Below are 14904 nucleotides of genomic sequence, written 5' to 3'. Positions count from 1 at the left end.
TTTGCCCAACAGAAAACAGCAATAGGGTTAACATTCAATGGGAATGCAGACTTTCAGTGTGCAATCAAATGTATTTAATGTCAGGTTTGTTGTAGCGTCTTAGATTTACGTTCAATGAATCTCCTAAGAAAGGCACTTTCATGCACCAACAACCTAGACCACAAAGTATACAAACATATATTTTGATTATCTGCATATAGTTTAATGATTTGGTTGAAAACGTGTAAAGATGTCTGCAGCCGAGCGAACCGCCTAGACCAAATTACTTTCTAAATATAAATGATTTTTTCCTGCTTTTGCTTAAACCCAAAATCAATAATGTTCCTAATTTCCGAATGACTTTATACAGTTGAATACTACCTTTGTTAAAGCATGCACTTGGTGTCTGCCTGTGTGTAACCAGTTTCAATGATTTCATGTACAGAGAGCATGGTCCTTGTTAGTATAAAACCTTTTGAGCTGTAAATACAAGCATTGTCACGTCCTGTTGTGTTGCTATGTATTGTTTATGGCTATTGGATTATTATTGTATCAAAAGAGGAATCTCACAAATAAAGCAGAACTTTTATTGTTTCTACTTTCATCTGTGTCGGAAGTCTAAGTGTATTTGTTAAATGAAGAGGCCTTTACCAATGCATGTGGCTGTACGACTACACATGGAGGTGCACATTGGACAGCATCACAGGTCTAACCATTGTGCGGTAGCGTGTTGCACCTGACCCCAGGACGCTTTACTACTAATACTTCTGTCTGAGAGACACTCACATTTCTTGTTTCAAGGGGATTTTTTTAGTCGGAAGCCATCCGCTCTCGAGATCAAGTTACAACAATCTCCCATGTGTCTCTGACATGGACATTGTCATTTAAATAAAGGCTGTGGCCATCCGTGCAGGCCAGTGTTTTTCCCTCAGAGAGAAGTGATGATGGGGGGGGGGGGGGGGGGGCAAATTCGACAAATAAACTATGTAGAAAATGGCTTTTCCTTTTTTTTTGTATTCTTTATTTTTACACTATTATACTCTGAATTATTAATGCAACAAATGAGGCTCTACTTGTTCCCGATTATCAAATAACGGGGGCTTAATCGCGAGAGCTACAGGGAGGCTCAGCTGATTTGGTTTAGTTGGTAGCAACTGAGCTGTTGGTCTGAATGACTGCAGCTTCACATGATGTCTCAGTGGAAAAACACAGCAGAACAGAGCTCCCTCCCTCTTTCAGTCTCTCTAATTGAGTGTGAGAACCTTGGATCTCGATTGTAGAGGAGGGAGGGGGGGCGGGGTGAGAGTTGGAGTTGAGGCTTGTGAGTTAAAGGGTTAGTTATATTTCATGTATTTCTGTGCATGACGTCTGCGCTTGTTGGATTCTCCATGGAGCACCGGGAGGAATACTGATCACTTTGTTGTTGCTGCAAACATCTCCTCTGGGGAAAAGCTTTGTGATGGAGGTGTAAGTAGCCTACCCTGCTCTTCATTTATCATGCTCATCTCATGCTTTGTCGTTCACACACTGAGTTCTGACTTACATCCACTATCTACTCCGTGTTTCTGTTCTTCAAGTGCACCGTTTTATGAAGTTAAAGTTAACATCCATGGCCAAAAAAACATGAAGTTACTATTTTAAATTTTACTATTTTATATTTTAATAAAGTGCAGCCGCGGTTCAAGTTCAGTCCTGCTGAAGCCTCTGACCGATTGGCTCTGTTATTAACGATGGTGCCTATGTGACCATGAGCAGAGAAGTCCCCCAGAGGATCAACCATAAAGCGGATCACCAGGAGAAGGTGAAGAACAGCAAGCTGCTGCTGGAGCGGGGCCAGTGGGCCAACAAGCTGGAGTTCCTGCTGGCCGTGGCCGGAACCATGGTGGGGCTGGGGAACCTGTGGCGGTTCCCCTACTTATGTTACAAAAACGGAGGAGGTAAGGACCATTCCTTGATGTACTAAAGTTTATTCCGATGACATTAGTGAGGGTTTCCACTGTGAAACCAAATAAATGGGATGCTTGCCGTTGAATGAGGGAGAGGTAGTTTGAGGCTGAAAAGCTGCACTTTGAATAGTTTTTGCATTCGATATTCCGTCCATGCCTCCTTGTGCCCCTTCACACCATGCAGTGCACGGGGGACGCAGCTTAAATGCCGCGTTTCCACAGCTGGGTGCGGTACGGTTCGGTTCGCGTCAGTCCGGTAGGGAGGGGGCGGTACAGCCCAGCTCAGTTCCGAGGTCGCGTTTCCACCGCCGACAGTAGCCTACCCTTTATAGTAGGCCGGATGTCGATCGCCGCTGGAGCTACGTAAACATCGTAAACAACGTCTTCCTCCCCAAGAATGCAGAGGAACGTCTCCACCTCCTTGTTCGCCCAAGCAAGCGTTTTACGCGACATGTTCATTGTAAAGAATAATACCTCGTGGCTACTGTTTGTTTGTTTTTATCCCCACGTCCGGGTCACGCCCACTTTTGGCGGTGGAAACGCAATCAGTACCGCACCTTTGCGAACCGAACCGTACCGCACCCTGCAGTGGTAATGCGCCATTTGGCACCACCACGTGACAGACCTGGTTGTGATTATAATACTGAGTGTTTCATGTGTTTCCAGGTGCCTTTCTGGTTCCCTATGTGTTGTTTCTGGTCTCCTGTGGTATCCCCATGTTTCTGCTGGAGACCGCCATGGGGCAGTACACGTCCCAGGGATGCATTACCTGCTGGAGGTCCTTCTGCCCGTTGTTTGAAGGTGGGTTTAATCAGAACCCTACACATTGCATTGGGTTTGTAATCTTGTGTCAGTACCCAACGGTTTGGGGTTTTGTGTTCACTGAATGGACAACTCTTTCTGCTCTGAATGGCACCATGGTAGAATCATTCTTTCACAGCAATACATAGATCAGATATCATGTATGGTTCTTAAAATATTTTTAAAAAAATGGAAAATTGCTATTATTATATATATACTATTAAGTATTTTTAAGTCTTACTGTAAGAGCATTTTGACAAGCACTTCTGAATGAAGTACAGTTACTGACAGTGATAAATGACTGTCATTCATAATGACTTTGTCATTACAATAAAAATAATTGTATCATTAGACCCTATCTTAATGAATTGTTCTACCCTGTAGTTATGGACAATAAAGTTTATTATATTCTATTTACATGATACAAAGCAATACAGAAGCAGTCGTTTGATTGTGTTGGAAAGCAATGTATTACATAAACTTAAACTCGGTTTTATGAGTCCTCGACTTTAATACTGAGAATATGTGAGATAGTTTTCTAAAGAAATGAAAACTACCTCATGTAACAACATACAGACAATCCACAGTCTAGGCCCTAGACTGTGGATTATCTGTATGTTGTTGTCAAAAAGTAAAGGAAGCTAACTTCCTTTAGCCTAGACTCTAGGCTAAAGGAAGTCAGCTCTCTTGAGTTTTTATTCATTTATTTGGTAACATGCAGTTAATTATCTATGAAAGCAAACTCAATCTGTCTATGCAAGCTCTTAGCAGGGAGTGCCAGTGTTCATATCAGTACAGCCAGAAACCCCCTGGAGGGAACATTGCCAACAATGTTAACAAGCACTGTAACTCAGCCAAGTGGACGTCATTAAAATAAATGTGGCTTAAATGTGGCAAGAAGGACTTGTCGTACTCTGGTGCTGGGTGAGGCAGCACACCTGTTGTGTAGCGATGGCTGGTTTAACCCTGTGCACATTGAGCTATCAGTGTGCATGAGTTAAACCAGCCATCGCCACACACACTCAGGGAGAGTTCTCCTAGTTGGGAACATGGAGCAGCAGGCTCTGTATCATTATCCACAAACCCTCAGGACAAACCATCTTTCAACACCACCCCCTGCTTCCTGTGTTTGGAGGAGCCCAGCTAATGTCACCCAGGTGGCGTGTAGCACTGACATTGCTTCACTAAATCTGCCAATTTGTTAATTATGGCAAACAGGCATATTCCAGTCGCTCGTGGCAGCATAACAAATATACCACAACAAATCATCTTTTTGGCTGTTGCTCGAAAATGGCCCAGTGTAAGAATATCCCATAGAGTGTATCATCCTTTAGAAAGTAGCACCATATAACTAAATTCCTCCAACACGTCTACATACAAGACTATTGGGCAGCCTATGTTGTGCGATTCCTTCCTAACCGTGAGGATGTGGCTCCTATCCAGGGATAGGCTACGCCACACAGGTGGTGATCGCCTACGCGGCCGTCTCCTACATCGTGATCCAGGCCTGGGCCTTCTTCTACCTGTTCTCCTCCTTCAGCAGCGAGGTGCCCTGGGCATCCTGCCACAACGCCTGGAACACAAGTAGGACCCACAGGGAGCCGGCACTGAGGGGGTGGGCACTGAGGGGGTGGGACCCACAGGGAGCCGGCACTGAGGGGGTGGGCACTGGCGTCCGAGGACAAATGTGGCCTGGTCATGATTATAATTAGTTTGTGTGTAGTTAGGTTAGTAAGTGGACAGATGCCGTGGAGCACTGTTGATAAGGGTAATTTTAGAAAGAAATGGTTTCAACTCAAATTAATCTGCATGTACAACATGCACACAGACTGATTTAATCTCAGGAAGTTATTTGGAAGGTTGCCCCTTACTGTCTGCCAGGTCATTGAGGTCAGCTCTCTTTGGCTGTGTTACAGTTCTGCAGTCTTAAAATCCTTTACACTTACTTTCAGAATTGACAGATTAACAAATTATGTTAAATGGTTTCTCAAACATGACCACACTGTAAAAAATAAAAAGTTGAGAAAACTCAAAATTGCAAGGCAACTTATTAATTTTTGAGTTTTGAGCCCAACAAAATGTCATTTTTCTTCTTTAGACAAACTTGAAAGTTAGAGTTATACCAACTAAGATTTTATATTTTACAAAACTCAAAAAAGTAAGTCAGGGTTGTTAATTTAATATTTCAAATTAAGGTTAATATTATTTAAAAAAAAAAACATTTCAAAGAATGCAAAACTAGTTTCAAGTTCACTTTATTAAAATTAATAATTGGAAACTTCCATTTTACATTTCTGAATGCCAGACAGCATAGAACAAGCAACATGTAACTAGTTCAGCAGCAGAGAATCGCTGTCTAAATGCAGCAAACCAAAGTGCAGAACAAGTTCGACATTATGGTCAAACTTGTTCTGCACGATACGGGAACCCAGGTTAAACGGTGACGCAACTCTCGTGCCTCATAAACTGCACGATCCCGAGAGCTGCCTTTATTTAACACACACCCAGAAACAGCGCACCGCACAACAAACCAACGGACATGCAAGTCTCGGTAACGGTGGCGGTGTCACACTAAATTTGTACCGGCTGCCAAATTTGTACCGGGCGCGTCATCCATACGTAATCCACTCCAAACCTGCATGGCAGCAGATGATCGCGTCGTCCGTTGCCGGGCAGGTTTCAAAAAACCTTCGCGCTCATGTTGCCAAAGACGAAATAACATAATACAGTTAACGGATCGCTAGATAATGTAATGTTTTGTTGGGTTCCTTAATAAACACACGATGTATCTTGGAACAGACATCAACATGCAGCGCGCCAATCCAACTGCGCATGCTCCGTGTGACGGTCTAACTGATGTTGATATCATTACAGATAACACTTGTTTTTACTTTATATTTGTATTGTATTTAATTCTTTAATCAAATTTAGCAAGTAAACTGAGTGTTTAAAGCAGGTCAAGGACGAAATAGCACAATACAGATAACGGATCGCTAGATAGAAGGTTCGCGAATGTTCACGTCATTCGACGCGATCGTCCGTTGCCAGGCAACGGACGAAGCGATCATCTGTTGCCAGGCAGATTTGGAGTGGATTACGTATGGATGATGCGCCCGGTACAAATTTGGCAGCCGGTACAAATTTAGTGTGACAGCGGCAACACTACACACAATAAACAACACACAAACAATAAAGACCCCAAACCTGTTAACCCCACTTAACCTAACAGAAACAAATTGTCAAAAAGGCAATAAACCCCTTTTTCCCAACCGGCATCACGAATACCCAGACTCCCCGGGGGGTAGGAGTCACCACAATATTTACTATCTGAAAATTCCGTTAGGAAACCCCGTATTTTCCAAAGTGTCGAAATGCGCATGTGCACCGTAGTCGGCCCAGCCTCAGACAGAGTCTGACTTAAACCCGTGTGTCTTGCTAACAAAGATACTACACTGAGCCCAACTCTTGACCCAAAACTCAACATTGTTGGTTGGACTAAATTGCATTGCACAGTTGACATGAATACTTAATGTTTTATATTCATTTTACTCAGAAATCATAATGAGACCAACAATTTTAAGTTTTCGTTTTTACAGTGCACATCTATGCCTATCTGCAAGACTAAAAAGCAATTCTTCCTTGCTGTTTTAAGATTCATGCGTGGAATTCGATAAGAGAAATTCTTCATTCAACTGGACTGCATCTTCAAATGAAACTTCGCCTGCAACAGAGTTCTGGGAGTAAGTTTAACCCTCTTTTGAAGATTGCCTACAGTTACAATCTGTAATGTCTGTAACTCTGCACCCCACCATGGTTATGATGATTATTACATCAGGCCAGCACTGATATGTTGGCCTATCAATGGCCCAAGCCAGGTAAAAGGGTCTTCCGACATATTACACACACAGGACACTTTGTCGCAAGTCAGCCTCATGACCTTTGGTTCACAACAAACACATTGGTTCATTACCATCATATCTACAACACAGGACATAGTGATATCATTTGTGTTATGTTCAGTTTTGAAGGCTATAGGTTTTTTTAAATTGTGGCCTAATTGTTTTTCTCCTAATGTAAGTAGTTTGCTTACTAGTTTGCTGTAGGTCGGTACAGACTGATTTGAGTCGCTGGGATGATGAAATTGTTAGCCACAACTTGCCAAGCTGCTGATCTTCTTACAGGCAAAACTTTGTGTTTGTTTTTAAAGTTTTAAATAGTTCTATGTCAAGTGACACAGAAAGAGGTGCGGTAAATAAAATAATTGGGTTGGAAACAGGTGGCCTCTGTCCAGTGGCACAATTTATAGTCTTATGAATCAATCAACCAAACCAAAACTGGTCGGCGCCTACCTACCATTTCTTTAATTCCAGATTTCAGATCATCATCAGATTTTTCATCTGAATTCAAATACTTACAAACAACATTTTAATAGCACAAGGTGGCTGGCTGACTGGCTGGCTAGCTGGTTGACTGGCTGGCTGGCTGGCTGACTGTCTGGCTGGCTGGTTGTCTGGCTGTCTGTCTGGCTGGTTGGCTTGTTGTCTGGCTGGGAGCTGGCTGGCTGGCGGCTGTCTGGCTGAGGGCTAGCTGGCTGTCTGGTTGAGGGCTGGCTGGCTGTGGGCTTGCTGGCTGGTTGAGGGCTTTATCTCCATCCCAACATTTTCTACTGTATTGAACCAGTTACTTTACCGTCACTTTGGTTTACTTCCTAAGGTGTCCCTACTGCTGCATTATAAAGGGATCACGCAAAACACCTGTCTCTGTTTTACCCTGCTAAACAGAGGGCAATAATATCACATCTGTGAAAAGCTGATGTGTGATCTTTGTGTCCTCAGGAGACGGGTGTTGAAGATATCTGGAGGGATCGAGGAGATTGGCAGCCTGCGCTGGGAGCTGGTTCTGTGTCTGATCTTAGCTTGGGTGCTGTGCTACTTCTGTGTCTGGAAGGGAGTCAAGTCTACTGGAAAGGTAACGTAGAAAGTATTATTTTCTGTATCAACATATTAAATAGCTGTTTGTGTGTGGTGTTTATTCAGATGTGTGTGTGTGTGTGTGTGTGTGTGTGTGTGTGTGTGTGTGTGTGTGTGTGTGTGTTGTCGTGGCAATTTCTCTCAGAGTTTGCGTCTAAGACAGATGAGATATTTAGATGCAAAAGGCACACAATACTGTAGACAATTGGTGGTCATATATATTTGAAATAAAAGTACAAACAAAGATGCATCGCAACATGCATCAACAAACAATAAAACAGGCAAACATTACAATAATCTGAGGCCTCAGATGGGAGTTTCTCGTTGCGTCTTACTTCATACTCTAAAGGTACGCTCTGAGAAGTCCGCTGAGTAGCTAAAGTCAGGAGCTTTTATACACTTAGATCGGATCCTTGAGGGCAGTTGGCCCCCAATAAACCAAAAGCCTTTGTTAACCAGATGTTAGTGTATTGTTTAAAATTTCTTCAGAGGTTAAGAAGGTGGTTGAGGCTGTTCCTTATCAAACTTTGCTTCTCTCCCCTCCCCAGGGGGTCAAGTAAAACAGGCCCAAACCAAACTACAGACAACACGGAATGTGATACCAGATTACATCGAACGAAACACTAAGAATTACATTTTAGAAAGCCCTGCAGAATGGCAAGATTCCAAAAACGGAATGTGAAACGAGATTACATCACACGAAACACTAACATTTACACTTTAGACGAAACTGAACGTAACATGTAGATTTTCCATCACAGTGTGTGTGTGTGTGTGCATGCCTGTGTGTTTGCATAAATATGAACTTCGTGTTTTTTTATGCTTGTATGTTTGTGTGTCGCATTCTCTCGTGACTATATGTAAATATTATTATTTATGGATTTATTGAGACAAAATTGGCCTGTTTATTTTATCAATCTGAAGAAAATATTCAACACAATATAAAATTAATTTCTTTGTACTATTGTTGTGATACTTATTTGTTCATGCTGTTCTAAATTGCAAATTAACCCCCAAACTCCATCTCCTCCTCTCTCCTGGGTCTGCTGTCTGCTAGGTGGTGTACTTCACGGCCACCTTCCCCTACCTGATGCTGGTGGTGCTGCTGGTCCGGGGGCTGACGCTGCCGGGGGCCATCGACGGGATCAAGTTCTACCTCTACCCGGACCCTACCAGGTTGGTGGACCCTCAAGTAAGTACCAAACACTCCCTCCCTTCCCCCGCCCTACACCCGGGACTTCACTACGCCTTAACGCAGTGGTTCTAAATGTTTTCTACTAGTGTACCCCCAAAGACTTTTTTTCAGCTAGGCAACCCCTTCACTGGCACAAAACATTTTTGGGAGGAAAAAAATAATATAATTACCATAAATGATGTATGTGCGTTTTATTTGTCAGCGTGAATATGAACATGAAAAGGGCCCAAATTGTTAGGGTTGTGGGTGCAGGCAGGCAGGTAGGACCCAGATGCAGACGGTTTAGGGAGAACAGCACTTTATTTCTGCCAAAAGGCTAAGGCAAGGAACAAGGAGCAAAGGAACACAGGTGACAACAGAGAACAGAGAACACGCAGGACGAACTAACCACAATGACAGCACCAGGAACAAAGGAAAGACAAGGGCTTAAGTAGCAAACGCAACGAGGAACAGCTGAGACCCATTATGGGAGGGAGCAGTATCAACACAGGAGGGAAACACAGGGAAACACACCAAAACACGACACAGACCATGACAGTACCCCCCCCCTTAAGGGTCGACCCACGACACCCTCCCAGGCGACCCACGACAAGCGCAAAAAAAAAAAACGAAGAAAGTCAAACCCAAATCGGGTGGGTGGAGGGAAGCCAGGAGGAGGGAATCAAAAAAAATAAATGGACTGGGGCAGAGCGAAGGGGTGTCAGGCGGGCGGCCAGAAAACTGCCCCAGGGCATGGCAGGGAGCCTCAGGCGGACGGCCTGGGGGGTAAGCAGAGGCAGAGTGAAGGCGGATCCTTCAGGAGGCCGGCGGCAAGGACGATGAGGGCTCAGTCCCTCAGGAGGCCTGCAGCGGCAAAGAAACCCCTCTGAAGGCCGGCAGCGGCGAAGGCGGAACCCTTCAGGAGGCCGGCGAAGGCGAGGTAGAGGGCGGGTCCACTCAGGAGGAAGGCGAGGTAGAGGGCGGGTCCCCTCTGGAGGAAGGCCAGGTAGAGGGCGGGTCCCCTCTGGAGGAAGGCCAGGTAGAGGGCGGGTCCCCTCAGGAGGAAGGCCAGGTAGAGGGCGGGTCCCCTCTGGAGGAAGGCGAGGTAGAGGGCGGGTCCCCTCAGGAGGAAGGCCAGGTAGAGGGCGGGTCCCCTCAGGAGGAAGGCCAGGTAGAGGGCGGGTCCCCTCAGGAGGAAGGCCAGGTCCCCTCTGGAGGAAGGCCAGGTAGAGGGCGGGTCCCCTCAGGAGGAAGGCCAGGTAGAGGGCGGACCCCCTCTGGAAGACGGGACCCCTCAGGAAGGCAAGGTAGAGGGCGGGTCCCCTCTAGAGGAAGGCCAGGTAGAGGGCGGACCCCCTCTGGAAGGCGGGACCCCTCAGGAAGGCAAGGTAGAGGGCTGGTCCCCTCTGGAGAAGAGGGCGTGCCCCTTCCAAAAGGTTTGGAAGGCCTTGAAGAGGGACCCCCCTCGGGAAGGAGTGGAGGGAGGGCCCCCACAGGCAGGAGCGGAGGGCGTGCCTCCCCTGGACGGTCTGGAGGGCGGGCCCCCTCGGGCAGGAGCGGAGGGCGGACCTCCTCAGACAGGCGAAGAGGCCGGTCCCCCTCTGGAAGGCGAGGAGTGGGCTCTTCAACCGGACAGGGCTCGGGGGCCGGAGTCAGTGCGGGAGCTGGAGTGCCAGGAGGAACCGGGTGGTACCCCAAACTCACCACCCCCACTTTGATTGTCCGTAAAGGAGGAGGCTGGTAGCTGGGGACCGGGGGCAGAGGCTGGTAGCGGGGAACCGGGGGCAGAGGCTGGTAGCGGGGAACCGGAGGCAGAGGCTGGTAGCGGGGATCCAGGGGCAGAGGCTGGTAGCGGGGAACCGGGGGCAGAGGCTGAGAGCAGTAGCGTGGAGGCTTAGGCCGGTCACCAAAGTCCGGTGGCAGTGGCATGTCGCTCTCCGGCCAAAAGGTTGTGGGGTTGAGCATCTCGACTGCCCACTCGGGTAAGGCGTCCTCCAACTCTGGCCTTGACGCAACAGCCCTGCACGTACGCCCCAACACAGCCTCCTGCTCCTTCCTGCTGGGAATGTTCTCCAAGCCATCCATAGCTAGGATTATCGTCACCAACAAATCCTCCAACTCACGGAAAAACAGAGCGTCCGCTGGGTCCAAACTTGGTGCTGTCATTCTGTTAGGGTTGTGGGTGCAGGCAGGCAGGTAGGACCCAGATGCAGACGGTTTAGGGAGAACAGCACTTTATTTCTGCCAAAAGGCTAAGGCAAGGAGCAAGGGAAAACAGGTGAGAACACGCAGGACGAACTAACCACAATGACAGCACCAGGAACAAAGGAAAGACAAGGGCTTAAGTAGCAAACGCAACGAGGAACAGCTGAGACCCATTAGGGGAGGGAGCAGTAATCAACACAGGAGGGAAAAACAGGGAAACACACCAAAACACGACACAGACCATGACACAAATACTCAAATTGAGTGAGAAACATGGGACAGTGTTCTTTGAACACTTTTCCATTTTTCTCGATATTTTATTGTCTAGCTTTCAGAATTAAAGTATGATCAGGGTGAACAAGGATATCTATTTATAGATAAATAATAAATGTTCAAAGTACCCCCTGCAGTACTCCAAAGAACCCCTAGGGAAACGCAAACCCCCATTTGAGAACCACTGCCCTAGAGGATAACATGGACTTGGGATAGTCTTTGGGGGGTCTTTCGGACTCACCAAAGCCTGTGTTAACCATGGAGGCCGTTTCACGTATGTTTGGACGACAGGTGTGGATGGACGCCGGGGCCCAGGTGCTCTTCTCCTTCGCCATCTGCCAGGGGAGCCTGACCGCCCTGGGGAGCTACAACCAGTACAACAACGACGTCTACAAGTAGGTCCACACAGCACAACCCAACACAGTGTCTCTGCTCTGTAGATGACGTCATGGAGATGTCATGAGGTCTATTTGACTGCTGAAATGCAAAGAGCTTTATCATGGATTATTCTATTTCAATAGATTCAAACGGTAAAGCCTGGTCAAGTGGATAACATGCATTTAGCGAGGCATGAACGAGGCATACAATGCAGACTGACCACAAATTGTCAAATTGCCGTATGAGGAGTTGTGCTCTGTTGTGGTCCAGTACTGTTGTGTTGTGGTCCAGTACTGTGGTGTGGTGTTGTGGTCCAGTACTGTGGTGTGGTGTTTCGGTCCAGTACTGTGTTGTGGTCCAATACAGTAGTGTTGTGTTGTGGTCCAGTGCTGTGGTGTTGTTTAGTTGTCCAGGGCCCTGTTTCCCGAAAGCATCGTTAGCCTATGTGGTTTGTGAAGTGCGTTGTACGAGCATCGCACAGTTTTCACACCGTTTCCCGAAAGCATCGTTGGTAAGGAACGTCGTGAAAACGCTCATAGCTAACGTGGACTCCAGGGGTACTCGTAGGGTGCTAAGAGCACCGTTAGCCTACTATAGCCTCAGTCGCGACACCAGCGGACATTCCGTGTATTGGATGCGTTTTATTAAAGCACATCCAATACCACGGATGTCCGGCTTGCGCAATTTCCCCCAAATACCCCCAAAACAGTGGTTACCGCCGATATATTAATCATAGATTACTGTTAGATTTAAACAACAAAGACACAGATTTGTTAGAAGTCAACAACAACATGATTTATTGCAGCAATTTAAAATTCCCAAAATACTTGCGCAGCCGATATCAAACGCCACGTCACAAGGCAACCCATTGCTCTTGTGTGGGAGGTCGCTTTCGAGCAGCCCTTGCTGTCTCCCCTCTGATTTTAATTCAACCATCCTGGTTAAAATGTCCTCATATTGATAAATTGCAGAAGACATAGCCTACTGTACACGAATCATGCTGAGACCAGCGGGTGTCTGAGAATTTCTGCAGGGTGTTTTTTGTTGCGATTGTGCCACAAAGCACTGTAGTCGCTTCGGTGAGGCTGTGATGAAGTTCATTATTTATTGGACCGTGTCTAGACAGTTCCCGTGTCTACACATCCCTGACAGTGCACAATCGCCAAGTTGAGAGTGTGGTTTCTGCAGTGAACGTAGACTGCTGCGGGATACTGCTGCGATGCGTGCCTGAACGGCGCGTGCTTTCCCGCTTACATTACCAGCACCATTATAAGGCGTGTTTACACTGCCAAATAGCCTATGCTGTGGTATGCACGCCTTTTTCACGGCATGGTGCGCGCGTTTACACTGCCCAAGGTAAATTGCCTACTTGAGCTAGCACCCCGATTTACCCTCCCGGACCCGACACACATTTGCGGTTTATTGGGTTTAATTTTTATTCTGATGTAAATGCGACGGCTCCGCGGTTCCAGGGAGGTGCTTGGATAGAGGTGTTGCTGCGCTGTCTCTACAGAGTCAACGCAGCTATATCATCATGAGCAGTCCTAACTGGAGAGAAAGTGAAATCCGCGGGCTGCTGATCATGTGAGAGAAGGTTATGCAGTCGCATTATAAAAGACCTTGAAAGATGGTGCGATCTACGAGAGAGACGCAGAGGAACTTTCCTTACGAGGCTTTTGTCAGGATAAAAAACAAGTGCTCAGCAAAATAAAGAATATGTTGGCGATTTTGCACTTGCAAATAGTTTATCGTGTTTGTAGCCTACACTCAGACGTGAACTCATTCTTGCATGGGTGTCTTCATTCATAAAAAAATAAAAACATTCAGGATTATGCAAATTATTCTAAAGAGGTCTAGACTCCGTGCACATCCCCACCTTCTCCAATGAACCAAGAAAGCCCACGCCGTGACAAACGGATTTGACATCCTCGGTTTTACACAGGAAACTTGACGATGTAATCGCCGGGCGTGCCAAGCTGCGACCGAACCGGCTTGGCAGTTTAAAAAGGCCTATACATCATCCTGCCCAACAATATATGCAGGATCTTGACCAAGCTCTCCTTATCGGGTCAGCAATAGCGGTGTGTCAATGTCCAGCCAATGCATTTGAATGACACTGAATTAATGGAATGTTGCATTTTTTATGTGTACACCAAAGATTCTAGAGAAGGGAGTGCGCGCCAATCACTGAAACCATATGCGGAATCAGATAAAGTCAACTCTCTTAGCTTCGCAAAGCATGTTTCAGAAATCAGCACATTAAAGCCCATGGTGCAGGTTAACCGGAAGTTTCGAATAATGGGTACATAAAGCCCTCAAAATATGTATCGCATTCATCAAATGTCACCAAAATGGTGTTAAAGTCCAGTTTCTGTCGTTTTTTGTGGTAGCGGGTGTTTTCTAACGTCGATCGGTGGTGACGTCACGGTAGGGAGTCGTGGTGGAAGGTAGCCTCAGCCTAGTACTAGAACTATGGCGTCTAACTGGGATGAGGAAGAGGTGGCAAGAACCACAAATTACATTTATGATGGCCCACAGCCGTATAATTTCGAGCCTGTTAGACGTGAGGGGGCGAATGAGGAATTGCCGAGGATTGATGGCCGTCAAAGCCAATTAAATTCATGGTCAGAGGAGAATGGGTGGAGAGTTGGTGAGGTGTCCTGGTGAGTTGCTATCATTTAGAAATGCAGCAACATTCAGGCAGCAACATTCAGCTCGTTGCTGTACGAGCCCCCCCCCAGATAACCCCTACGATTAGTTATCCCACGTTTTGATGGTTGCCTAATAGCTCCAGTAACTACCGGTACATATTTTGCCTAGTGTTTATTTCTAAGATTTTACCTATTCCTCCGGTGAAAGTGTTGTTGCAAACGTACCTGGGAGCCGCCGGTCACGTAGGCTGGTCATGAATTCAGCGGGATTATTTTCGATTCTACTCCTCGTGATTGATTGTCATTGACACCGTCAGGGTAGCGCTTACCGAGAGAGGGAGAGTAGTAAGCGTGTCTGTGTCGCTGTGTTTGGTAGGTGTTTGTGTGGGCGGTGCCGTCCCATGGAATCTGTGGTGGAGAGCTTGTGCTGTAGGGAAGTGAGTGCGTTTTGGTCGCTGGTCGAGGAGCTCAGCCCAACACCAGCAGATGTGACATGCCTCACTCAGCTTCCAGGATTTGAGGCATGC

The 14904-nt window shown here is 46.5% G+C and overlaps 1 protein-coding gene across 2 annotated transcripts in view; it reads left to right on the top strand.

Moving 5' to 3' along the window:
* The first annotated feature begins 1283 nt into the window (after window positions 1-1283).
* Window positions 1284-14904, top strand: part of LOC130403166 (sodium- and chloride-dependent GABA transporter 2-like) — a 41671-nt gene continuing 28050 nt past the window's right edge. For both annotated transcript variants that reach the window (XR_008904077.1, XM_056607402.1), the window contains exons 1-8: window positions 1284-1446; window positions 1735-1916; window positions 2592-2726; window positions 4170-4310; window positions 6379-6466; window positions 7562-7694; window positions 8754-8888; window positions 11640-11743. Coding sequence is in view for 1 of the 2 variants with exons in the window: in XM_056607402.1 (XP_056463377.1) it covers window positions 1439-1446; window positions 1735-1916; window positions 2592-2726; window positions 4170-4310; window positions 6379-6466; window positions 7562-7694; window positions 8754-8888; window positions 11640-11743 (926 nt within the window). In the remaining variant the exon portion in view is untranslated. The remainder of the gene's footprint in view (window positions 1447-1734; window positions 1917-2591; window positions 2727-4169; window positions 4311-6378; window positions 6467-7561; window positions 7695-8753; window positions 8889-11639; window positions 11744-14904) is intronic.

The sequence above is a fragment of the Gadus chalcogrammus genome, chromosome 1, assembly GCF_026213295.1.
Source record: "Gadus chalcogrammus isolate NIFS_2021 chromosome 1, NIFS_Gcha_1.0, whole genome shotgun sequence".
Lineage (NCBI taxonomy): Eukaryota > Metazoa > Chordata > Actinopteri > Gadiformes > Gadidae > Gadus > Gadus chalcogrammus.
The sequence above is the reverse complement of the archived record's forward strand: the minus strand, read 5'-3'. Positions and strand labels throughout refer to the sequence as shown.